This window comes from Vulpes lagopus, chromosome X, assembly GCF_018345385.1.
Source record: "Vulpes lagopus strain Blue_001 chromosome X, ASM1834538v1, whole genome shotgun sequence".
NCBI classification, from domain to species: Eukaryota; Metazoa; Chordata; class Mammalia; order Carnivora; family Canidae; genus Vulpes; species Vulpes lagopus.
Window position 1 is genome coordinate 36,138,638 of NC_054848.1, and position 25,871 is coordinate 36,164,508.

At 36.7% G+C, this 25,871-nt stretch overlaps 1 protein-coding gene across 8 annotated transcripts in view; it reads right to left on the reverse strand.

Moving 5' to 3' along the window:
* The window catches only part of CASK (calcium/calmodulin dependent serine protein kinase), a 345,585-nt gene that overhangs the window by 73,058 nt on the left and 246,656 nt on the right, over positions 1-25,871 (reverse strand). For all 8 annotated transcript variants that reach the window (XM_041740867.1, XM_041740864.1, XM_041740872.1 and 5 more), the window contains exons 10-11: positions 18,723-18,822; positions 6,544-6,665 (exon numbers count right to left, since the gene is read on the reverse strand). In XM_041740867.1, coding sequence (XP_041596801.1) covers positions 6,544-6,665; positions 18,723-18,822 — 222 coding nt within the window. The remainder of the gene's footprint in view (positions 1-6,543; positions 6,666-18,722; positions 18,823-25,871) is intronic.

Genomic DNA, 25,871 nt, shown 5'->3' on the forward strand with positions numbered 1-25,871 from the left:
GTAGTTTTTAGTATATGAGTCCTATGCTTCCTTTGTTCAATTCACTAAGTATTTTATTCTTTTCAATGGTACTGCGTTTCCTTCATTTTATGTTTATATGATTTGCTGCTCATATGTAGAAATTATGGTTAATTCTTGTATATTGATCTTATATCCTACAGTCTTGCTAAACTTGCCTATTAGTTCTAATAGATTTTTCTAACAACTCCTTAGAATATATCTCTGTGAGAAGATGGCTTTACATCTTCCTTTCTTATCTGCATACCTTGAATTTCTTTTTCATGCTTTAATGCACTTGCCAGAACCTCCAGCATAATATTGAATAGAAATGGTAAGAGCAGGCAATCCTTACTTTGTTTCTGGTTAAATTTGTTTTCTATTGCTGCTTAATGAATGGCCATATACCTAGTAGCCTTTTTTGGGGTTGCTAAATTTATTGATATTTTCTTAGAATGAAGAAAAACTACTTTGAAAATATTCAGGATATATGCTATTTCTGGTTCTCTTTACCCTAGGAATTTTGTGTCATGTGCTAATTTTCCACAGACACTAATATTTGGGTATGCTGATAGCTAGGGGAGTTTCTGCCCATCCAGCTAGAATCAATGGAATGAGAGACCCCTATATCCACAGTGAGTAGCAGTGCACTTCAGTTTCCAGCCCTAGGAGGCAAGTGGCACAAAGGTCACGCCACTGGCCCACTACCCAGCTGGTTTTTCATATTTGCTGAAGCTCATGCTTAAGGCTAGAAGGTACGCTGAGAAGGTCCCAGTAATTCAGCTTCTGAAAGTCCTCAGGCCTTAATATTCTACACATTGAAACCTAACTTAACTGGACTACAAATTCATGGGAAATTTAGCTTTGGCATTTCCTGACTGGTAATCTATTTAAACATCCAAACCTAACAGTCTATCAACTTACTTCTCAAACCCCAAATTGCTGGAAAACATCATTGCAGAAGTTCCATTTTTCCCCCTTTAGGAAACTTCTGAGTTCTAAAAATATGCTGTTCCCAAATAGGACTACTAATTTAATATCATCTCCAAAAAAGCAAAATAGTAAATCAAGAGTTGTAGTTTTCCAGTGCTGGATAAAAAAAAAAAAACTCTCTCCCTAAACGGTAAAAGACTATAGTATGTCAGTAGTAAAAAATATGGAGGATTCCAGACATTGATTTATTTCTAATGCAGTATCATTATCAGTTAATATCAGTTAACCTATAATAAGAATTTAAATATAAGTCAATATATGATTTATTTCTAATGCAGTATCATTACCAGTTAATATCAGTTAACCTATAATAAAAATTTACATATAATATAAAAAGTGTGAAGTTGCTACTACAGTAATTTTCTGCTTTATTAATCTAATCACAAATTAAACAATTTTAGGACTTCTCACAAAAATAATTAGGTGGGGCTTCGCATTTATTATGGAAACAGCAGTGTGTAACGAATGCTAACAGCTGTTTAGAGGTATGACAGATTGGTGGGTGAATGTTTAAAGCTAGTTGGCAAAGTTTGGCAGAGAGAGAGAGAAATGTGTCATTTAACAATGTTTTATAACACTGTTGACTTACAAAGTAAACATTTATTCTGTAACAGGAAAATTTCTACAAGATATTGAGAAGACCAAGAATCACCACCAAATAACATTTGCAAAATGCTTTATAACGAAATATTCTCTTGATTTTTTAGTCCAAAAATGCATCTGTCATCAGACAATCCAATGTATCGCATACAAGCTGCAACCCAGAACTCACTCAAAATATCATTAAAAGACATAAGTACACCTTAACACCAATTCCCAAGAAAGCTTGCTCAACAAGTGACCGGGTAACATTTCATTATTTTGTATTAAATTTGGGTAACTTACTCTCATACCTGAATAATCAATTCAGGGCAAAATCAGTTATCTATTGGTACTGGGCTGAATATTCTCTCTTCAAAATTCATGTCTGCCTGGAGCCTCAGAATGTGACCTTATTTGGAAATAGAGTCTTTGAAGATGTAATAGATGTCAATAAGATGGGATCATACTAGATTAGGGCAGGCCCTAAGTTGAATGACTGGTGTGTCTTTATAAGAAGGCTGTGTAAAGACACAGAATCACACCCATATAGAGAAAAACACCATGTGAAGTTGGGGGGTGAGACTTGCAGGATGCATCTATAAACCAAGGAACCCACAGAGATTGCAGGCAACTACCAGAAGCTGGAGCAGGTATGGAAGGAGTCTTCCTTGGAGCCTTTGGAGTGAGCATGCCCATGCTGACACCTTGATTTAGGACTTCTGGCCTCCCGAACTATGAGAGAATGGATTCTATTATTTTAAGACACCCAGTTTGTGACACGTTGTTGTGACAGCCTCAGCAAACTCATACACATGCCAAACTGCATTTTACTAAAGTTGATCTGTATATTTTATGCACATACTATCTCTGCACCAGTGCTTTTAATTTATGAAAGTAGACATATGGACCAAGCTGGACCAAACATGGCCCCTCATCATGCCTCTATTTCTCCCCACAAAATGAGGAGCGGCATATGTGTGCCAGGTAGAACTGGTTGGGGAGCAAGCATTTAGAAATTTCTGGATCTGTTTCTTTTTTTCTAATTTCTCACTACAGATTAAATGAGATGTGTTTTACTAGAATTCAAATCAGAAAGCATTTCCCTTCTCAGTGCAACCACAGTATTTCTCCTTTTAATGTAAATTCTTTCCACACCAGATGTTTTGTTTCCTTCAAATTCTAATAATATTTCTTTGCATTTTTAGATTATTTTAAAGGCATGACTTAGAAAAAAATAAAGTAATAGATGATCCTTAGTCTCCTACAGGAACTTAATCCTGTTTCTTTTTGTCAGTTTAAAAATGATGACATCAAACCTAGCTGTTTAGAGTGTTGTTGAATTAACAGGAATTATTTAAATATAATAGATATTTCATAAAATGGCTCAGTGGGATTAAGTGACAATCAGTCCATGGCCCACAAAACGATGCTACTAGGTATCACTACTTGGAATCCTTACAAAAAGAACCAGTGCTGATTCTGTAAAACAAAATGATTCCAATCCAAGCATGGACTATGGAACATTAGAAGGAAGAGAAATGAATTGAGAAAAAGCTTTTCAAACTTTGACCAGAGTTGGTCATACCATGTTCCTTTTTACTAAGTATTTAAGTCTTAAAAATTGTTTTAATGGTTAGATTTCTCTATTTGGCAGCTACCTGAATACTTCATTGATTATATTATTGAAATGGAGTCTGTTAGTTCTGAGACAAGAGCTGAATGAACTATATTTATGAGCTGTAGATCACGAGAGCATGTTCTAATGACAGCTTAGGTCATTCATGATGATTAAGCTTTTCCTTGAAGGATGGGTCAATTTGGGTCTTCACAACCTAGCACTGCCCAGGGACGGCCTTACAGTCAGGTCATTTCGGTGGCAGGAAAAGGGGGGGGTGTCTGGGGTTCACGTGTAGTACTCGTGTGCAAAATTCTGCAGACATGGTGTCTTTTTACTGGGCAAAGCTCCTTCTCAGTCCCCTTGCTCCTTTTCTAATTGAGATGTACTGACAAGGCAGATGCTGATACTGTAGACACTTTACGTTTATAATCTGTAAGAATCCAAAAGAACTTTAACATGTTTTTCTTGACTAAAATCTAGAATCTCTTCTGAAGTTGCAACAATGTTGACCCAAGAACAGAGCAGTTATTCAAAACACATGTTTTCAGTGAGGTCTGAAGAGCTTAGCATTGGGCAATAAGTGGTGGCCTGGCTCAGTTCCTAAGTCCAGTCTGCATCTGAGTATCTGCCCCTCCTTGTAGAAGCTAGAGATGTTCTTGCATTTCCCCTGCAATCTCAAGCTGGGTGTGCACAGATACCTTGTTACACTAGCCAAAAAAATACAACCGTGAAAACCAATTTGGGCTTGTCTGAACCTTTAAATCCGTTCCCGATCTAAAAGGTCAGTGGATCTTAGCAATGACCTAATAACCACTGACTACACTGACATAAACCAGATCTCCATGCTCTGCTGCAGCTTCCTTCGAATTTCCCACTTGCTAGTTTAGTAAAGGGGAGAACTTTTGTGGGAAATTCACATCTGCAAAAACCTTCTGCATTATATGAAGCAAAGACAGACAACAATAGATATTTAGCCAATGAATAAAGAAGACAAAGGAATGTTAAGAACTCTGCATAAAATAGAATGAATTTCAAAGGCCTGAGGAAAGTAACAGTTATTTGAAATTAAACTTCTCTGAAAATGTCCTCAAATTACGTAAGATAAATTACATTAGAGAGAAAACTCATTTTTTATCCTTCTAAGTAAAGGACAACTGACAAACATAATTGTCATATATTTAAAGTGTACAACGTGAGAATTTGATGAATGTGTATACTGTGAAAGGACTCCACAAACAAGTTTATTGACACATTCTTCACCTCATATATTTAACTTTTTTTTGGTAAGAACACTTAAGTTCCTTTTCTCCTTTTTTTTTGAAAGAGAGAGAGTGAGAGAGAGAGAGAGAGAGAGAGAGAGCATGTGTGCATGTATGGGGTGGCAGAGAGAGAGGGAGGAGAGAGAATCTTAAGCAGACTCCATACCTAGCATGGAGCCCGACACAGGGCTTGATCTCATTATCCTGAGATCATGACCTGAGATGAAACCAAGAGTTGGATGCCCAACAGACTGAGCCACCCAGGCACTCCATGACAACACTTACTGTCTTAGCAGACTTCATTATATAATACAGTATTATCAACTATAGTCATTATGTTATATATTAGACCCTCAAACCTTACTCAGCATATAAGTGAAAGCCTGTATACCCTTTTACCAACCTCTCCTCCTTTCCCATACCTCTAGCCTAGGGTAACCATGATTCTATGGTTTCTAGGAGATTGACTTTTTTTTTTTTAAAGAATCTGCATGTAAGTGATATCATGCAGCATTGATATTTCCCTGTCTGGCTTATTTCATTTAGCACATTTTAAAACTACATTTCCTAGCTCTCTTGCAGCTAGGTAGGCATGTAACTAGTACTTGCCATTGAAATATGGGCAAAAGTGATATAGTCTATTTCCAACCATGGCTCTGCGAAATTCTCCATTTTGTTCATCTGCTGCTGGGTACAAATGATGCAGTGGAAGATTCCAAAACCCTGGGAGATGGCAGAACCACCCAGTGGAAGAGGCCTGGATCCCTGAATGACTGTGTGGAAGAACCATCCCACCCCCACCTCCACTCCAATCTACAGGACTGTGATGTGAAGAGGAAACAAATGTTTATTCTTTTAAGTCACTCAAATTTTAGGATTTATAGCATATAATGCTATAGTAGTTGGTCAGGCCTGATTAATACAGACACTATAAAAAAAGCCAAACTAATTTTTAATATTTGATAAGTAATTTGATTTGATTATATTTCTGGAAAGAGGCAACTGTAGGTTACCTACAATTGCATAGTGTGAAGTTGAAACGTAATGCAATGCTCTTAGCTTAGCTTTTCCCAAACTGGTCCTCACCAACATGCGAGGACTATGAATAAAGTTCTGTGCCTAGAGTTTGAGAAATGCTATCAAAGTCAATCCAGTTTCTTTGCTATGGGATATCTCAGAGTTGGTAATATGCTAATATCCACTGTAAATCTGTATAGAAGAATAAAGAATGTAGCATCTTCCTAACTGATTTAGTCAGTAAGTAATTTAACCCATACATTTAGGATCTACTCCCTTCCTCCTCCATGGCAATGCCAGTCACTATCTCCCAGAGCAATGTTCCCCAGAATACATTCTGGGGAACATTGCTTTAGTGTAATTTGTGTTCTATGGTGGATTTATGAGAGTTACCACCAAAAAGTCCTAGGTACCTCAACACAAATAACATTCTCTTATAAAGGGATGGTTTTCTTGTAAAAAGACTAACATATACTAGCAGACTACTATGTACTAAGAAAATTTTCACTGCTCAAGTCAACCAAGTTACCTAAGAAAGGTATTTTACTTAAAATATGACTGAAATAATGGCAGATGTGAATCTTAGCTTCTGATTTTTCTTTGTATCTCAAACTGCTGTCAGTAGAGTCTGTCATATTTAATGATGGCACATATTCTTATATTTAAGAAGACTGAGTCTATGAAAACCAGCATTGTTAACTATGAAATGTGTTCATTGCACAGTATCTTATTTGCTTTTCTCTCTCTGATACTCATGCTTCAGGTACGGTGTTTTAAAACATGGTTAGAGCAATAAAAAGTAATCACAGCTGGATTTTCTAATAGAAACACATACACAGAGATACATACATAATTCTTTTTATGGTGACTTGCTATGTTGTATTGCATTTGTGCTATATATACTTTATTTCAGTTATGAAACTATAATGGATGATTTCCTACATATCTCAGACTTGAGACTGTAAACAGACTGTTATGATGGATGTCTGGAAACTCATGTGAAGTAAAAAAGGTAAACTAAATATTCAATTTGCTAAAAATAAATAAATTAAAAAAAACCCAGACTGATAGACTTACATCTAGTAGTGTGTGGAGATGCTGATCCTGGAAAACACTGTGTAGAAAATCTAAGTCCTTTTCACTGCAGTCTGTAAGTGCGTGAATTTCTTCCAGGCTGTCCAGCACCTGTGAGACTGCTCCTAAGGGGAACAAACAGAAAAGAAACAGCCAGTACAGAAAAAGTCAATGTCAAACTAACCTCAGTCTTGCACTTCAGAACAATGGACCGACAAACAGAACTTCAAAGGTTCATGTCTTTACTGGATAGACTTAAGTGAATTTCATATTACTTTAATGACAGTATTTTTAGTTTCTGTTTGTGACAATGTATTTGTGTGCTTCTCATGTTTCAAAGTACATTCAAGCTGGTCTTACTTGAATTAAGGAAATTCATCAACTATAATCAAGCTACTTGTGCAACAAGTTATACATCAGGAAGAGTGTGTCGTTTCCATGACCCCATGATGTTTTAAAATACTACAGAAATAACACAGGTGAGCCTTTCATACAGGTGTATTTCACCAAGAACTAAAGGTAAAGCCAGCTGTAGATCTGAGGGCCAAACCTTCGAAGAATGGGTGCTCCTGCTGAGGAAAGTAGGCTTCTTAGGATCCCCCCCGCCAAGTAGGCTCCACATCCAGCATGGAGCCCAATGCAGGTCTTGAAGTCAAGACCCTGAGATTAAGACCTAAGCTGAGATCAAGAGTCAGACACTTAATCGACTAGGCCATTCTGGTGTTCCAGTTTCTTAGGATTTTTAAGGCTCAAACTTAAGTCAGTAAAAATTCCAATGCACTCAATCTCCTTCCTTTACAAAGTCGAGAATCAAATTGTTCTCAACCTGTTGGGTCCTGTTTATTCAAAGACAAAGACACAGGCTGAGCATATTGACACTTTCAAATACCATATTAAATATTAGGGCAAATAATTTTTGCAGGGCAAAGGAAATGGTAGTGCAATCACTTTCTTTAAATTTTGTCTTTTAACCAGGAATCCAGAGAGGTATCAGTAAGGCAAGCTTTATACTGGGGAGTAATAAAGTCACTTACACATCTGTAAAGAAATGATTAGCCTATTTTACTTTGCAGACAATGTTCACATATATACTCTAAAGAATCCAAAGAGGCTAGGCTTCAGAACACTAGTGTTTGTGAAATGCTAACAGTAAATGCCTCACTGTACATTTAAGTCTTGGATCAGTAGTTTTCAACCAGTGGTGATTCTGCCCCCTAAGGGGACATCTGGCAGTCTGGAGACATTTCTGTTGGTGGTTGTGGTGTGATGGTTTGTATTATTATCATCTAGTGTGGAAGGCCTGGGATGCTATTAAACATCCTACAATGCTCAGGACAGCCTTTTAAAAGAAAAAATTATGCAGCTCAAAATGTTAATAGTGCTGAGGTTCAGAAATCCTGCTTTAGATAATGATAAAAATCTTGAATCTTTCTGTTCTGGAACTCTACGCTGTTTCTAATTACTTCTGGTCTTGGACCTCATCCAATTGCATTCACTTACTGGTGAGAATGTAAATGAGTATCACTTTCCCAGAACGCAATCTGGTAACATGTATCAAAGAGCCTTAAAGATGCTCCTGTACTTTGATTCAGTAATTTCATTTACAAAAACCTACGTTAAGGAAAAAATAGGAAATGCAAAAAAAGATTTATGTATGAGGATATTTATCATATAAAATGAGGGAAAATAACAAATAATTAGAGAAAGATTAAATAAAGTACAGAACAGCCATATCATGGAATGTATAGCCAATTGGAAATTACTTCTGAAGAATTTTAATGACATAAAGATATCTTCATGATATAAAATTCAAGAAAGCAGAATGTAAAACCATATGAACTGTATATTCCCAATTACGACTGTAGAAAAATACATATACAAACTCAGAAGAAAAACAGAATGAAATACTTCAAAAGCATAACAGCAGTGATCTTTACTTTCCTATTTATACTTCATTCTGTTCTTGTCTGTATGTTCCAAGTTTTCTACAATAGAAAAAAAGTTGCTATATAAGCAACTGCTTTTTGCAGTAAAGTTTAAATATGTTAATGATTCCTGGTGTAAGGCACAAATCAAGTGGTTATCCACATGGAAATAGTACTGTGGCTATTTTTTTATTACAAATTTGATTTCTGGAGATAATTGTAGATTTGCAAGCAGTTGTAAGAAATAATACAGAGAGATCTCATGTACCCTTTACCCAGTTCCCTTCAATGGCAACATCTTGCAAAACTGATGTGATGTCACAACTGGGATACTGACATTGACACAGGCAAGCTACAGAATATTTCCATCAGCACAAGGATCCCTCATTTGGCCCTTCTATAGTCATCCTCATTTCCTCCTACCCTATCCTCTCCTAACTCCTAGCAACTACTAATCTGTTCTCCATTTCTAGAAGTCTGTCATTTCAAGGATGCTATACTAATGAAACCATCCAGTATGTAATCTTTTGTGATTGGCTTTTTTAACACAGCATAACTCTGGAGAGTCATCCAGATTGTTGTGTGTATCAATGGTTTAATCCTTTTTATTGTTGGGTAGTATTCCATTGCATGGATGTACCAAAGTTTGACCATTCATCTGTTGAAGGGACTGGGGATACTTACAAAGTTTGAATTATGCCCACCAGTCTTTTGGTATTCTTTCACTGAAAATATTAAGTGAATACTAAGTAGGATTAACAAAAAAGGTATAAGGCAGAAGTCAGTCCTCCTTTCCCTTGCTGTTCCTGAAAAGGTTATTAACCAAACCCATTTCCCTCTGCCTGCTCTTCTCGTGACTTTTACTTTGTTCTGAGTTGGAAAAAAAACTGGAAATTAGTTCAAAGTCAGCTCTCTCATCATCCCTTACTGAAAGCCTTGTAAAAGAAGAGATGTGAAGAAATTAGTTCCAAATGTCTCACTGAACCCCTGGCCCCAGCACATCCTCAACAGCAGAGTTAAAGGATAGCAGGTTTATAAAGTTACTAAAGCCAGTTCTCAACTTCTGGACTTACAAAACTACAATATCAGAAAACTACAGAAATATCAATGAAATGTTTTTTGTATGTTAAAAAAATTCAACTGATACCACAGAAACCTAATTATCATTTTCATTCAGTTATCTTAGTGGAATCTTACCTCGTTTCTACCATCTCTACCAGCATGGCTTATGCAGATACATAATCTAGAGGGCAGTTTATGAAAGATGAAAATAAAACCATCTTGTATCTAGTGAATACCAAGATGGCAAGTCTAACCACTGAGAAACAATTCTGGCTGTAACAGACCAGGGCTGTTTCACTTGTTGGTCTGTGAACTCCCAGAGCTTCACATAATTCCTGTACCCTCAGCATACTCCACAGGTTACCCTACATGTGTACTTGTTCACTCTTCTGTGCTGTGAGGTCCTTAAGGCATGTCCATATTTGATTCATTTTAGAACACCCACAAACTATGTATTGAATTAATTAAGTTCTAAAGAAACATAATAATACTAACATGGGGTCCCAATCCCTGAGTGTTTATTATGGGCCATGCACATCCTCAAGACAATGCAGTAAGGCAGATACACTATCACACCCTTCTAGATAGGGAACTGTGGTTCAGAGAAGTCAAGGAAGGTCATAGCCAGAAGTGGTAGAGCCAAGACTCAACCCCAGTGTGTCTGGCTCTGAAGTCTATGCTTTGCCTTACTACATGATTTGGCTGTACTAAGAAACATAGGAGAAACATCAGCAAGAAGCGACATGTGGTTTACACATGGATATGGAGGTTAGAAAAGAACCTGACTCCCCATTAGGTCAGACAATAACCAAAATATTTATTGAACATTCTTGCTTTTTGCCAGGTGCTAGGCAGGGGCTTCTGAGAAAACAGGTATGATTCCTGACCTTGAGGAAGGGGATCTCAGGCTAATATGTTAAGCAGGCATATTATACCCTGATGTAAATGATACATTCAACACTTCCACGTGGGGTCTAATCTGCTCTGACAGATGCAGTGGATGGCTTGTTGGAAAGTACAAAGGCATCTGCTAGCCTGTGTTTCCAGCATGCAAGACCCATCAGGTCAACAGGTCTATTTACCTTGTTACCTTTTCTGAACGGATTTATAGTCTTATCTTGTACCCAAATGTGGTTAACTTGGTGGGTTTTCAATCATGAAGGGAAGCATATACATAGCTGTCCTCAGGCTGCCTATTTCAGTTTCTGAAAAGTGCCACAAATTTTACATTTCTGAAATTAGGTAGGAAAATTACAGTTTTTATTCCATTTCTCCTTTATCTTTTACATTGAATAAATACATAGTTTTGGTCTAACCTCAAAATCTTTCTTTACCCTTGATCATTTTAACACCTTCCATTGACCACTCCCCATTCCCACTTCTAGTTCTGTTCTTTCTTTCTTTGGGTATGACCAGCAGAACCACATTCTTTGTCTGATATATCTATATAATTGATTCCTGCAGTTCAGTGCCATGCCCATCTAAAAGTCCTACCATTTTCCCATTCATTATAAAATATAAATGTACACAAAGACACTTCTGGGCCTCTTCCATTGCTATTTGTTTTAAATACTGAGGCTGTAGTAATAATGAAGACAACATGACATAACACAGCACAGTGTATGTACACACGCATACACATACACACAGAAGCTCTTAACTATTAGTCTTTATTTTGTGGATTAATACTGTCATATCTGAAAGAACTATTCACTTTTCTCAAAAACTGAAAAGAGTTTTTTTCCTATAAAGCCTTTGAATAAAGTTGTAACTGCCTTGAATAAAAATAATCAATCAATCAATTAATAAATAAATAGCATGTGAGTTCACCTTGGAGGGCAATCTGTTTAAGGGCAGGACTGTAGGTATTTTACTCACTTTTGTATTCCAGGCTGCATTTTGTTAGAGGGCTTTGTGCAAAAAAGACACAATGAAATGTGTTTGATTAAAACAAATTTTTTCTGAGTAAATTCTGAAGAATTATAATGTAATACTTAACCACAGAAAACAGCTTATTTTACAGTGCTGATTCCTTAAAGTCATAATAAAATTATTTTGATACTTATATTTGTATAATGGTTTATAACTTCCAAAGTGCTTTTACACCCATTACCTTATGTGATTCCACAAAAACCTTGTCCTGTAGGCATGTGTTTTTATACTTGGAAAGTTGTAGGCTCAACCGGGTCAAATGACCCTGGGACTGCAGCAGTGAGCAGAAGAGCAAGTCCCCAGAGTCAAGTCTGTAACACTGAGTCCTTCTACTATAGACTGGCTCCTCCTTAAACCATGTTTCACCCTCAGCAACACATCTGAATAATTTGCATTTGGTAATGAGAAGATATCCAAGTTCTATCCTCTCTTTAATCTCAATTTTATTTCCCATATAAGGTTTATTTTCATAGGCCTTCGTCCAAACTTTTACAATGATAAACTTATTAGAAAGTAACCAAGTCCTACCTTCAGGATAGTATTTTATTTTAATCTCTGCACAATTCATTTGGCAATTAGGTTTGTATCTAAAAATTAGGTTGATAATCATATACTTTAACTGTGAACATTTCTGCTTTTTCTAACAATCTCACCATACAAACAAGTTTCTCAAAAGTTTTTTTCTACTATTATGAAATAATAATCAAAAAGCATAAACTTGTCTGTTTTAAAAATGCTTTCTGAGTCTACTTCTTTAAAGAGGAATGTGCTTTTAAGGTCAACGAAAACTTTTGAGTCCAGAAGAATTTCATTACAAGAGTAGAAAAGTCTCATAAAAAAAGTTGACTGAGTAGAAATAACCTGAAAGGAAAACAGAAAAATAAATAGCATGTCTATGCTAAAAATTCTCAGTCTTGAAGTGGCCTGACTCTGTCTTTAACTATTTCTCCCTATGTTTTACTATGAAAAATTTCAAACATATAGTAAGTTCAAAGAATTGTACTTCATCACCTAGATTCCATAATTGTCAGCAACTTGTGATATTTACTTTATTACACATCTACCCATCAATTCATGTTATTTTTCATTCATTTCAAAATGAGCAGCAGAGTGGTCAACATTGCTACACTGCACTCCTTAACACTTTAGCATAGATTTTAATACTTCTTTTTCGGTCTCAGGTAAAATTTACAAAGAGTGAAATATACAAATCTTAAAGAATTTTGATAAATATATATACTACATACATCTGATAACTGTATACACACATATATGCAGTTATTTCAGTAACAAAAATCTGTGTGTATTTAAAAAATTATATGTATAGCTATAAAACCCAGTATCACTGAGCAAATTCAGCATCTGAGTCTAGTTAAGCTTTTTTTCTAAAGAGTTAGTGATAGCTTCTTTCCTGTTGTATTAGCAATCCCATTTATACAACACTGAATCCATTACACACACATTCGTATCATCCATTCAAAGCCCCCCTGTAAGCACAGTGTTTAAAAAAATCTGCTTACTAAAATATAATTTATTAAATTAAAATTCACCAATCTAAATGTACATTTTCATCTCTCAAAAAAAGTTCCCCTCTTGTACTTTTGCAGTCAAATGTTTCCTCTTCCCCCTACTTGCTGTACAACAGCTTCTATTCCCACTGTACAAAGAAATGCTGGTTAACAATCAAGTTATAAGCAATAGTGAATTCTGTAATGGAAATTGTATTTTGGACTTAAGCATTTGTGCTATATCCAATTCAAGCTATGAAAATTCACACATGGTGATAAATCCTTTAGATTCTTCATGTATATCATGCAGACACCTCAAAATTCAGTATTGGTTAAAAGAAGCAATAAACTCTGCAAATGGATTCTGTCAGAGTACATATGCTATAATTCTAATGTCATTATGCTTGTTAAAATGGTCTGTTTTCAAACAGCAGCATCGTTGGGCACAAATTTGTCAAAGTACTTTAACATTCTCCTGGTTAAGTGCCCATTCATATAACACTTTACAACTAAAGAAAAACATTACTTAATACTTCTAAGATGCTTTCATTTCCAAATGACATGATAGGTCTACTTAAAAAAAAAAAAGAAGTGTGCTAAATCTGGAGAAACAAAAGCACGTACAAATGAGAAGTGTCTCATATTCTAATGTCATTAACTTGTGCTGGACAGCCTCTATGATGGCCTCCAAGACCCTTGTCTCCTGGTATTTACACTCTTGTATAATTAAATCCCTTTCCTGGAGGGTGGCCTGGACTTATTAACTCACTTGTACTGAAGAGAATAGGGGAGAAATGATAGGATGTCACTCCCAAGATGAGGTTATAAAATGGCTCTTATGTTGGGCACTCTTACTTTTGCCCTTCCTCTTTGATCATTTAAACTGGGGGAAACAAACTTCTATGTCATTAGCAGCTCTATGGAGAGGCTCAATAGCTAGTAAGGACCTGAAGCCTGTCAACAACCATGACAATGAATTTGAAAGAGGATTCCTTGGGATCCCTGGGTGGCGCAGCGGTTTGGCGCCTTCCTTTGGCCCAGGGCGCGATCCTGGAGACCCGGGATCGAATCCCATGTCGGGCTCCCGGTGCATGGAGCCTGCTTCTCCTCCCTCTGCCTGTGTCTCTGCCTGTCTCTCTCTCTCTCTGTGACTATCATAAATAAAATAAAATAAAATTCTTTAAAAAAAAAAAAAAAGAAAGAGGATTCCTCCCCACCTCCCACCCCCACACAGTTGGGCCTTCAGATAAGACTGCAGCCCCAGATGATTGCTTGACTGTAGTCTCATGGGAGATCTGAAGCTAGAGGCACACAGCTAAACCACACCCAGATTCCTGACCCACAGAAACTGAGAGGATGAATACTGCTTTGAAGTAATTCAATACACAGCAAAAGACAGTTAACAAATATACTGTATAATGTTCATGTTAAATCAGCTACAGTTGGAGTTATAAGTAAAAAATGCAAGAGAATGTGACAATGTAATCAATTATTAGCATCCAGATTTTCTTATTTTTCATTGTCTCTTATATACTTCCCCCCAGTAAGCACAATGCAGAGCGAAAGATTTATTCTACTGTCTTAATTGAAATTGTTGAAATAATTGTAGATTCATATGCAACTGTAAGAAATAATACAGAGATTCCTTGTATACTTTGCTCAGTTTCCCCATTGGTAACATTGTACAGAACTATAGTATAATATCATGCACAGAATACTGACATTGATACAATCCATCCATCTTGTTCAGATTGCGTTAGTTTTACTTGTACTCATTTGTGTGTATCTTTTACATACTTTTTACTTTAATGTCACATAATCAAATCATGTCCTTTTGTAATTAAAATCTAGCAATTGTATTTTTCTTTATAAATGGTCTGACGGTAAAAGTTGCTGAGACACATGAATTCAGGAGTTTATTTCACAGCTCCAGATTAATTAAAAATTCAGTCAGTAATAGGGAGTAATAAAACCTGCTTATAGATTATGTAATCATCAAAGGAAAATTCACTTACCCTGAAAGTTTTCTTGAAAGCGAGCTATAAAACAAAATGTTACCCTTTCCCCCAAATTAATGTATTTGTGCTTGAAATTCAGATGTGAGATAATATTAAGTGCAGTTGAAATTTTAACACTGCCTATCTCCCTCTGAGGAAAATGAGAAGTCAGTAGTATTTGTAGGACAACGCCTCAGGAAATCAACACACCCACGTTTTAACTTTATGGTCAGGCAGTGTTAAAATTCATAATCGAACATCTAAACACAAACAGCCAAGGAAAAGGTCAAGCTGCTTATGAATCATGCAAAGCCAAACACTTTTGCATAAAAGATAAAGCTTAGAGGAAAACAAAGGGATACCTACTTTCTGCTGCTAGAAGTCCTAGTAGGAAGGCAGCATATGGACAAACAACAAACAGTATGATTTTAGAGCAAGCAGGTTATCAAGCTGGGCCCAATAGATGAGCCACAAGAAGCACGGTCCCTGAGCTGAGTCCAAGGTGAATCCTCATGTTCCATGAGCACATTCCCTGGGACTGTTAAGGATTTCAGCCCTTAAAACCCTGGGTTCAGATTCCAATTTATTTGATTTGAAATATGACAAAAGAATATTTCTACTTTGGATTACTAAGTAACAAAAGAATGATACGTGGTTCATCATACAATTAAACTCGACAAATTCTAGTGAATGTATGTATAATGGACTAAGTTTGATAAAACAGAAAAAATAATCTTTTATATAAAATTGTTTTACAATGTAAATAGCATACCCAAACATGTTACTCTTTAGATGACAAATTGGCAAATGTATTGATTCAAGTTTGTTTTTAAATTGTGGTTTTAAATAGAATTTTGGGGGCAGGATTTTAATTTTGTCAAGCAAGGTCATTAAAGAAAACTACCTACTTATCATTATTTCATAGAAAGAATAGAACAGGCATTATCTAAAGATGAAAAACTGACTTCTCAAGAAACAACAGCTGGTGACCTTACACTATTCTCTAACCCCTCTTTCCCTGCTCCCTCACTCCCACCCTACAAACACATGCTTGCTGATCATTTTTCTCTTTTTTTTCCCATGGGCTTGCAAGAACTTTCAGGTAATGCTGAAAGGTGCTTTGTGTTTTGTACTGTAAAACAAACCCATGCGATTTAAACAGAAAGAGAGTGGAAAGGTTATGTTAGAACTTAAAATAAATGAAGCAGAATTTAAGGGTTAGAATTAAATGGACAAGAATTTAGGCTTGAAAATAGAAACATTAAAAAAGATGAAATGAAAATATAGATGTGTTAATTTATGAAAGTGTACAGCACTTATGTGAGTCCAGACAAAACATATAATAGGCTTTCTGCAACCAAGCAGACAACCAACTGTTGGTTGCAGAAAAGGAAGTTTGCTGGTAGAGAGCTATTTCATAAATAAGGCGATAAAACAGTACAATGCCTCCCTTTAAATGATTTAGTAGTAAAAATTAATTTTAGGGACATATGAATAATTCTTGATAGCTGTGTGAAAGTTACAAAAATATTAGAATTTTCTTTGAAATGTTCCTTTGTCTTTGATTTCTAAATACATAAAAAAAATCTCCTTTTCACTTAGGGGAGGTGATCAGACACATACACTGCATAATGGTTCTTTTGTCTTTTATTCCTAGCAGCCTGCTATTTAAAATATTTTAGAGACAGACATTTGCATGTCAAATGGAAGATATAGACTGCTTACAAGATCATTAAGATCCAGAAGTTTAGGAAAAAGAAGGTGTGACTACAGGAAAGGGAAGCAAAAAGGAATGTGAAATTGTGAACAACTAATTTGAAAGCTTGCAGGCTACCCACAAGACAGTGTGGGAGATTTCTTTTTTGTTTAAAAAGCAAATGCTGTAATGAGAAACTATTTCAACTATACCATTGATAGATTGTACTGAAAACAAAAAACTGGGCAATAAAAATGTATCTAACAGAAAATAAGCATGTCTCTAACTGTAGACAGTTCCTTTCCTTAAAAGAAAAATCTGCCTCTTTAACAGAAGGGAATAGTGAGGAGCGCATTAAACTCTTGCTAGGCTGAGGTACCTCTTAAGGGGTTAACACTAACGATTAGATCTGTGAAGCTATTGCAAGGACCACAAGGCTCTCCAGTTCCGATTCTAAGGATGAAAATGGTATTAGATCTTGACCTAAAATCTCTCAATATATTCCAAATTTGTGGCTATATCATATAGTCAACAGTACAACATAAAACCACTCCCCCCAGGTGGGTCTACTGTAAACGGAGCATGAGGAAAGAAGAGAGAGGTCTGAGCTAACACCAACCCAAATGCTGCAGCTGGAGGGAACAAAATGGACTGGAAGAGAAAAAGACAGACACGAAACAACAGGGAGCATGGGGGAACATACCTATAAACACAACTACCACTTTGCTTTTCATGTGGTAAGGGCTCTGGATAATCACAAAGTCAGTGCAAGAGAAAACCAGCAAGACCTTCTCTTCAGAGTCTCTCTTCTAAGATTTCCATTTCTGAATGTTTTTGGAAATCACCTTCACTCAAAAGAGGAAGATTCACATCCCAGTTGGTAAAGGTCAAAATGCTGAACTACATAGCTGCTGGAATAGGAAAACTGGATCCTCTTCCACAAGGTGTAATAAGCACATACCAACTGGTAAGAAACTGTGTATGTTAATGTTTGTGCACATGAGTGGAGAAACAGAGGGAAGGAAGAAGCACAAACACTGACAAATGCTAGTAGTTCCAACAGGAAAGAAGCATTAGCACATCCATTCTTCCTGTATTGCTAATAGTGAAGGACAAACAACTCATGCTTTAGGAAGGGCGCTGGCTGGGCCTTGAGTCTGATGGTAAAACATGGATGCTGAATGAGCAAGCCCAAAAGTACAAAAAAAAAAAAATCAAACCAACAGCACAAAGTCGACCACATGGCAAAAACAGAATGATTCTAGTGTGAGAAGGAAGAAAAGCTGAGGGCAGAGGACATGTGATTCAGATGTAAATACATACGTAAATGAAATTTAAAGAGTATAACAGATACATACATGCATTTACATAGACATATAAAGGGATACTGTGTATTTTTACTAAATGATCCTTGAGAATACCTCCCTATAAAAACTGGAAATCTGAGAATTCTTTAAAACAATTTTGTGAACACTGGTGGTTTTTTTTTTCAGGAGTACCTATATACATTTCATCCAAATAAGTAACTCTTCTGTGTTGTTCTCCCCTGAAGACTTGTACACATGTGGTACAGACTTTATAGAAAGAGAAGAGCTTGTAAATTATTTTGAGAGAGAACTCACAAGACAGTTTACATTGAAAGATAAAATTAAGAGCACTATTGTCCCAAAGTCTGATCTGCTATGGTTGACATTGGGAAAATCTCACATCAGAAATTTTTTGTTGGGGCATAAGGTAATCAGAAAGATCCCAAAAGACTGACCACAATGTTGGACTAGATGAAGTGCAATGTTGGCTCTGGAGTGGGGAAGGGGGAAGAAGTATTTCTGAGGTAAAAAGAAAAAAGTAAAATGTTGGTTTTGGAGCAGGAGGGGAAGGCAACTTCAGTAGTAAAATGAAAAGGAACGAGACACACGTGGATGGGATTTGGTTGCTGAGAAACTTCCTTAGAATTCCTTGGGGGAACTTACTAGATTCACAGGACAAGTTTATTCACAATGGAAGAGAAAGGATGTAGACACCAAATAAGTCACACTGGTAAATGAACGAACGGTCCAATTACCTGAGGAGGTAGGGTCTTCGGAGAAATCCGGCAACTCTTCAGGGGGATCCCCATAGAATGAGTTGAATTTGTGACTTGACACAGCTGCGAGTACTGCACCCTAAAACAAAAAGACGGAAAAAATATTAAAACAGACAAATGTAAAAAAGTTCAACAAACTTGAGTATTCAGAAAGCGAAACCTATAGGAGACGAAAGCTAGAAGAGGGGTAGCTTTTAAATGATTTCGGATTCCTTCAAATTAATCACATATGCATATAAAAGTGGAATGCTGTTGGGGACTGGGAAAGTACACGAAACCACTTATATCTTGAACTCAATCATGTACCACAAAATGGAATATTTTGCAGTCACTATGAAATGATGCTGAAGGATGTCTAATAAAACAGAAAGATGCTTGTGAATGACATAAAAAAGGTTTTAAAGCAATCAATAGCATGATCTCATTTTTGGAAAAAAAGATTAATACAAATATAAAAGATTGAACATATACTAAGATGTTAACAGCATTATCTCTGGAAGTAGGAATGAGTCATTTTTCTTTTTTAAACATTTTCCTCCCTCTCTTTCTGTTAACAATGACCACGTGTTACTATAGTACAGTAATTCTCAAGTCAGGCCGCACAGTAGAACCAACTACAAGTGATTCTTTAAAACATCACACATAGCTTCCCCTGATTCCTAGCTGAGAATTACTATCATATCGAGTGCATGACACCCTTTCAGACTGCTGGGTGCAAAGATGTCAAACACTGTTTCAGTAACAAGAAGAGCAATACAAGTTATTTTGTGACAATGTTCAATTCTGTGAGTCTGCTGGCCATGGGTCAGAATACCTGGGTATGTTCCTTGGTGCTGCCATTTACCTGCTGCCTGATATTACTTGAGTTGAACATTTAACCTTTTGAGGTCTTTCTCAGCTGTGATGTGAAAATATTAAAACTGACATAACATACCTAATAGGACTGCTGAAAGTCATAATGTATACGAAAGTGCTTTGCGAACTATAAAGCATTTTGTAAGTGCAAACCATCCCTAGGCTTACTAACATATAGCCAGAACATGAGTACAGCCTTTTGCTGATCTAAGTAGAATTGCTCATTTAGGTAGTTTAAGTATCAAATCACTTAAGTAGTCTAAGTCTAAATTTTAAATATTGAACTCGTGGATTTTTCTGAAAAGAATAACATTTTTTTAAGGGAGGGAGAGGGGCAGAGAGAATCTTAAGCAGGCTCCATATCTAGTGTAAAGCCCAAGTAGGGCTCAGTCTCACAACTGTGAAATCATGACCTGAGCAGAGATGAAGAGTCAGATACTTAACCAACTGAGTCACCCAGGTGGCACCCTCCCTCCTTTCTTTTTAGAGAGGGAGAGGGGGAGAGGGGAAAGATAAATTTTTTATGTGTGTAGGCATTTAGGTGTTTATTAAATATATACAAACATTAATAGAAACATGTTTCCACAAGGTTCATTTTTTTGGGGGGGCATACTAGGGTTTCTTTCTACAAATATACATTGAAATGAACTGAACTGAATGCAGAAAGGGAAGGGCAAAAAAACAGAGAAGTGATCTTGGTGATATTATTCCAGGCAACTTTTTAGATTTCCTTTTTTTTTTTTTAAAGATTTTATTTATTTATTCATGAGAGACACAGAGAGAGAGGCAGAGACATAGGCAGAGGGAGAAGCAGGCTCCCTGCGGGAAGCCTGATGCAGGACTCAATCCCAGGACCTCGGGATCATAACCTGAGCCAAAGGCCTCAGGCCTCAACCACTGAGCCACCTGTGCCCCTCCAACATGGGACTTGAATTCACAACCCCAAGACTAAAAGTCACATGTTCTTTCGACTGAGCCAGCCAGGTATCCCAACTTCTTAGATTTCTGAAAGTCTAGGGTTAATGCATGAGAGGTCCTTACGCAGAATTTTATAGCCACCTACCATGATGAAAAAATAGCAATGAATGTTAAGTTCTTCTTTCTATAGTAGAAGCTTATTTCATTTTACATATACACATGTTCCCTAAAAGCTGGGTGGGAATGTAATTTTTATATATCAAAAGTTTCCCACACACTGAAACTAAATTTTAATGATGCTTTATTTTTATTTTCAAATAAAGTTCAGCTGAATTTCTTAATATGTTGGGTTTACGTTTCAGGGCCTGTTCTAGCTACTACTCTGATCAAAGATCTAGAAATACTTATGCCAGGAAAGCACTATTTAAAAGAGCCTTGAGAGAGGTAAATTCTTTTAAAACAATAGTAGCAAGTTCCTAATTTATCTGTCTTATGGTCAGCAGTTTTCTTTAGTTCTCTAAACTCAGTGACTACATGCAGTTTGAATATTCAATGCAAAGCTCTTATGTAAAACAGCAAAATGGTTCTAAAACAGTTTATAGATTTATAGAATCATAACCTTAGGGGATGATTCATTCTAAGACTCATTTTGCATGTGAGGAAACTGAGGTCTAGAGTGGTTTAGCAACCTGTTAAGGTTGCTGCCAACTTTTAAGAGATAAAATCAAGCATAGAGAGCATTGAGGTCCTCTGACTACTCTCCCAGTTCAAGGGTTTTTACTATACTAGGGGTCAAAAATCTTTTTCTATAAAGGGCCAGATAGCAAATATTTGAGGCTTGCAGGGGACATAGTCTCTGTTGCAACTATTCAACTCTGCCACTGTAGCATGAAAGCAGCCATAGACAAAACGTACATGAATGTACACTGCTATGTCCCAATAAAGCTTTATATATAAAAATAGGCTATGGGCCTGATTTGGTGCCCAGGCCACAGTGTGCCAACCTCTGTACCATATACTACTGTTATGAAAGAGACTGTTGGGTAAAACAACACAAATCTAGATCTTATATAGAGATAGTTCTTCATACCTCCCAGTTTATTAAATCCTTGACCAGAAGTTTTCTACCTACTTTAATTTAGAAGGTATACTTTAGTATGTTCTGAAACATAAAAATTGTGAGTTAAGAAGACTATTCACAATCTACTATTGTAACAGACATTAAAGATACAATTTTGTACAAAGCAAATTAGGCAAATTCTGAATTCAAACAAAAAGAGAACTGGGGTGCCTGGGTGAGTACAGTTGGTTAAGCATCTGACTCTTGGTTTTGGCTCAGGTTGTGATCTCACGGTTGTGGGATTGAGCCCCACATCAAGTTCCACGCTTAGCGTGGAATCTACTTAAGACTCCCTCTCCCTCTGCCCCTCCCCACTGCTTTCTCTCTCTAATAATAAATCTTTTTTTTTAAAAAAGAGAACTACAAGTAATAAAATTCTCAACTCAATCCTAACTATTGTCAATATGTCAAACATCAAAATGCTCCCAGTTATTTGATTCTGTGCCTCATTTAAGGAAGTAGAAAACAAGAAAATGGTTAGCTCAGACTTCTGCTAACTTAAACTCCTGAATGCACTTAAGGAGGCAACAGAGTTATCAAGAAAGGAACAGGAGAATAAATACAAATTGCTGACTTGAAAACAACAGCCAAAAGCCAATACTCTCTTGTTGGTGCCCACCCCCCACCCAGCCCAGAAACAAGCATTATGAAGTTTGATCAGCACAAGAGCAGGGAGGTATATTTTTACTTATTTATTCATGAGAGACACACACACAGAGGCAGAGACACAGGCAGAGGGAGAAGCAGGCTGCAGGAAGCCTGATGTGGGACTTGATCCCGGGACTTTGGGATCACGCCCTGAGCCAAAGGTTGACAGACGCTCAACCGCTGAGCCACCCTGGCATCCCAGGGAGGTATATTTTTAAAAAATCTAAATACAAAACACAAGATTTGTGATGACATGTAGAATTGGCTTTGTACCCAAGTGACAAAATAACACACAGTCATATTATAATATACTGAGAGGGTAAAACCCATCACAGAGTTATATAAATACTCATGTTGCATAAAGATTTGAGAAAGGATCATCTTATTGGGGCTTAAAACACTGAACTCAAAGCCCTAAAAAGGGTGAAGAACATGGAGAGGCTGAGGCTGAACAGAATGACCGAAGGCTGGAACATCATTTCAAGGTAGAAATGTTAAAGAATTCGGGTTGATTACATGTAAGAATTAGGTCCTCGATGATAATGAGGTGAGATGATTGATTACATCAGAGCTCCCAGCTTCTCTCCATATAGTCACAGGCAATATGATCATTTGGTCTAGTCAGCAGTCTGTATGGATAGGGTACTCAAACAAAACAGAAATGCAGGTCTAAACCAAGAATTTTCTAACATTAAGTCAGGATACCTGACTAAAGGAGGCTGTGCTATCTTCTCTCTGAAGAAGGTGAATGATGAGACTTGTAAGTGTAGTAGGTAGGACTATATTTCAGAACAACTGCACAGAATAGGTATCTTAGGAATCTTTTTGGGTCTATGTAAAAGTATTTTATAAAGATGGTCTTTTAAGGTACAAAATAACTTTCAAAAGCTAGACTGCCGAACTTAGGAAGTGATACATTCTATATTTCAGAATTAGGAATTAATAGAATTGCTTTGTAAAATCAAGAGAAAGATCAAAATCACTTCAAGTATTATTTATTTACTGTTCATACCAGAATAACAATTTTCACTTTTCAGAATCATTGGTACATTTTGGATACCAGACTTAATGCTTTGAGTAGCTGGAACTCACAACTGCTGGGCTAACTTATTGCTTCTGTATCACTTCTCACTACAGGAGAGGACTGCATGTAAATGCTGTCTTTCATTAGGGTACAAAGGTCCTCAATAAATCCTTAAAGTTGGTTCTTGTTGAATTAATAGAAAGGGGAAGACTGCCAAAAGACAGCTATTAAAGCTTCCTGGTTGACCCCTCAAAGGTGATGTTTTGGTGTAAGCATTACTCTTGAAGGTGCCAAGACTCTGGATGGTGCTGTACAGTAGAACTTTCTGTGATGATGGAAATGTTCTATACCTGTACTGTTCAATACAGTAGCCATTAGCCACATGTGGTACTAAACACTTGATATGTGGCTAGTGTAACTGAGAAACTTAAAACTTTGATATTAATTAATTAAAATTTAAATTTAAATAGCCACATATGGCTTACTATTGCATGTATATAGTACAGCAATGTTAAATACTGAAATAGGCATTCCTAAACAAACTTTTTCTAGGTCTGCAAAGTTCAGGAATTCGAGGGACCAACTGGTAATTCAGAGAAGCATACAGGCTATGCTTTTGCAATTTGCAAAATCAATAAAGGAGAATTGTAGAAGTTATCAGAAATTTCCCTCACTTTCTCTATATACAGTGTAGGGAATAAAGTTTTATCCTCTAAATTCAATCACATGGATTCAACTCACCATTTCCTGAACTGAATGTAATAAATTTACCCAAATAGAGGATATTGCTTCTGTTTCTTTCTTTCTTTTTTTTTGAGAGAGAGTGTGCACTTGAACACATGTGCACATGAGCAGGGGTTGGGATGGAGGGGCAGAAGGAGAGAGAGAATCTTAAGCAGGCTCCATGCCCGGTGTAAAGCCTAATTTTACAACCCTGAGGTCATGACCTGAGCCACCCAGGTGCCCCTACTGCTCCTATTTTTTACAAAATTTCTTTGACATGCTTCACTGTAGGGAAATTTGCTTTCTAGAGGTAGAAAGAACTCATGAGGGCAGCTCTGGTGGCGCAGTGGTTTAGCGCCGCCTGCAGCCCAGGGCGTGATCCTGGAGACCGCGGATAGAGTCCCATGTCCGGCTCCCCGCATGGTGCCTGCTTCTCCCTCTGCATGTGTCTCTGCCTCTCTCTCTGTGACTCTATGAATAAATAAATAAAATCTTAAAAAAAAGAAAGAACTCATGAAGCAAAGGAGATGATTTCTAGAACCGATACTTTCCTGAGCCTCTTCCCTAGATAACCTCAGATGCTGACAGACACTCCCCTAGCAACCCCCACCCCCAAACCTGACCCTTTACTCAGTAACTCTAAGTAGATGGCACCTAGGGTTACAGTACAGGTATGCTTCCTTAAGAGACACTCCAGGGCACAGATTTTTCTAGACAGCTTAGATCCTAGTCTGTCTCATACATCCTAATATTCAATTTGAGAAAATATGATTCTCGTATCTAGTCTTGTACTGAGGCCTATGGAGTTTATTAAAGTATGGTCAAGAGGATTTTTTTTAAAGGAAAGTATTAAAATTCTAGAGATTAGTGTAAAACAAAAAGAGGGAAGAAAACTCAACATCTGAAATGTAACCAAAATGAGAAACGCAAATTTTCCACTGTTACAGATGTGAAACAAAATAACAAAAGAGAATAAAAAAAGAAGTGTGTGATAATCCAATCACATGCAGGGTTTCATTAGCTTTTTTAAATCTACACGTGAAAAAAAAAAAATAAATCTACACGTGAAAGGTCTGAATATGATGTTAATGCTAATTGTCCAAATAATTTTCCCATTAGGGATTTATCATCTCCTGTAGCCCACTGAGAGGTTAAATGCCAAAATGAATGTACAAATATGGAAAGAAACACTTTCTGATTGAGTATCGATATTACTATAGTGAATAATGAGTGATAATCTTGAAATTTCAGCCAACTAAATAAGTAATGTTTTATATTCTGACATAAAAAAAGTTTCACGAAACTTTCAGAATGAGAACAAGGTTCAACCTCAAAAGTAAAACTCACCAAAAATACATAAAAATTTATTCAAATAGGTATAAGCTTTTTGGAGGACAAGTTATTTATAGAGATCAAAAGTCTTCAATACACACATATACTTTTTTTAAAAAGATTTTATTTATTTATTCATGAGAGACAGAGAGAGAGGCAGAGACATAGAGGGAGAAGGAGGCTCCCTCCTTGTAGGGAGCCTGATGCGAGACTCAATTCCGGGACTCCAGGATCACGCCCTGAGCCAAAGGCAGACGTTCAACCGCTAAGCCACCCAGGTGTCCCCACATATATACTTTGATGCTAACAATTCCAGTAGCACAAAACTTAACCTAACAATATAATCATAGGTATACAAAGGTTTATTAATGAAAATAGACAATACAATAGTATTTATGGCTGTGGAAAAGTGGAAGTGATTTCCGTGTCCAACAGCTGATTAAATAATGATATATATGATAGAATTTTGCAGAAAAATTTTGCAAAAAAAAGAGTAATGACTCTCAAT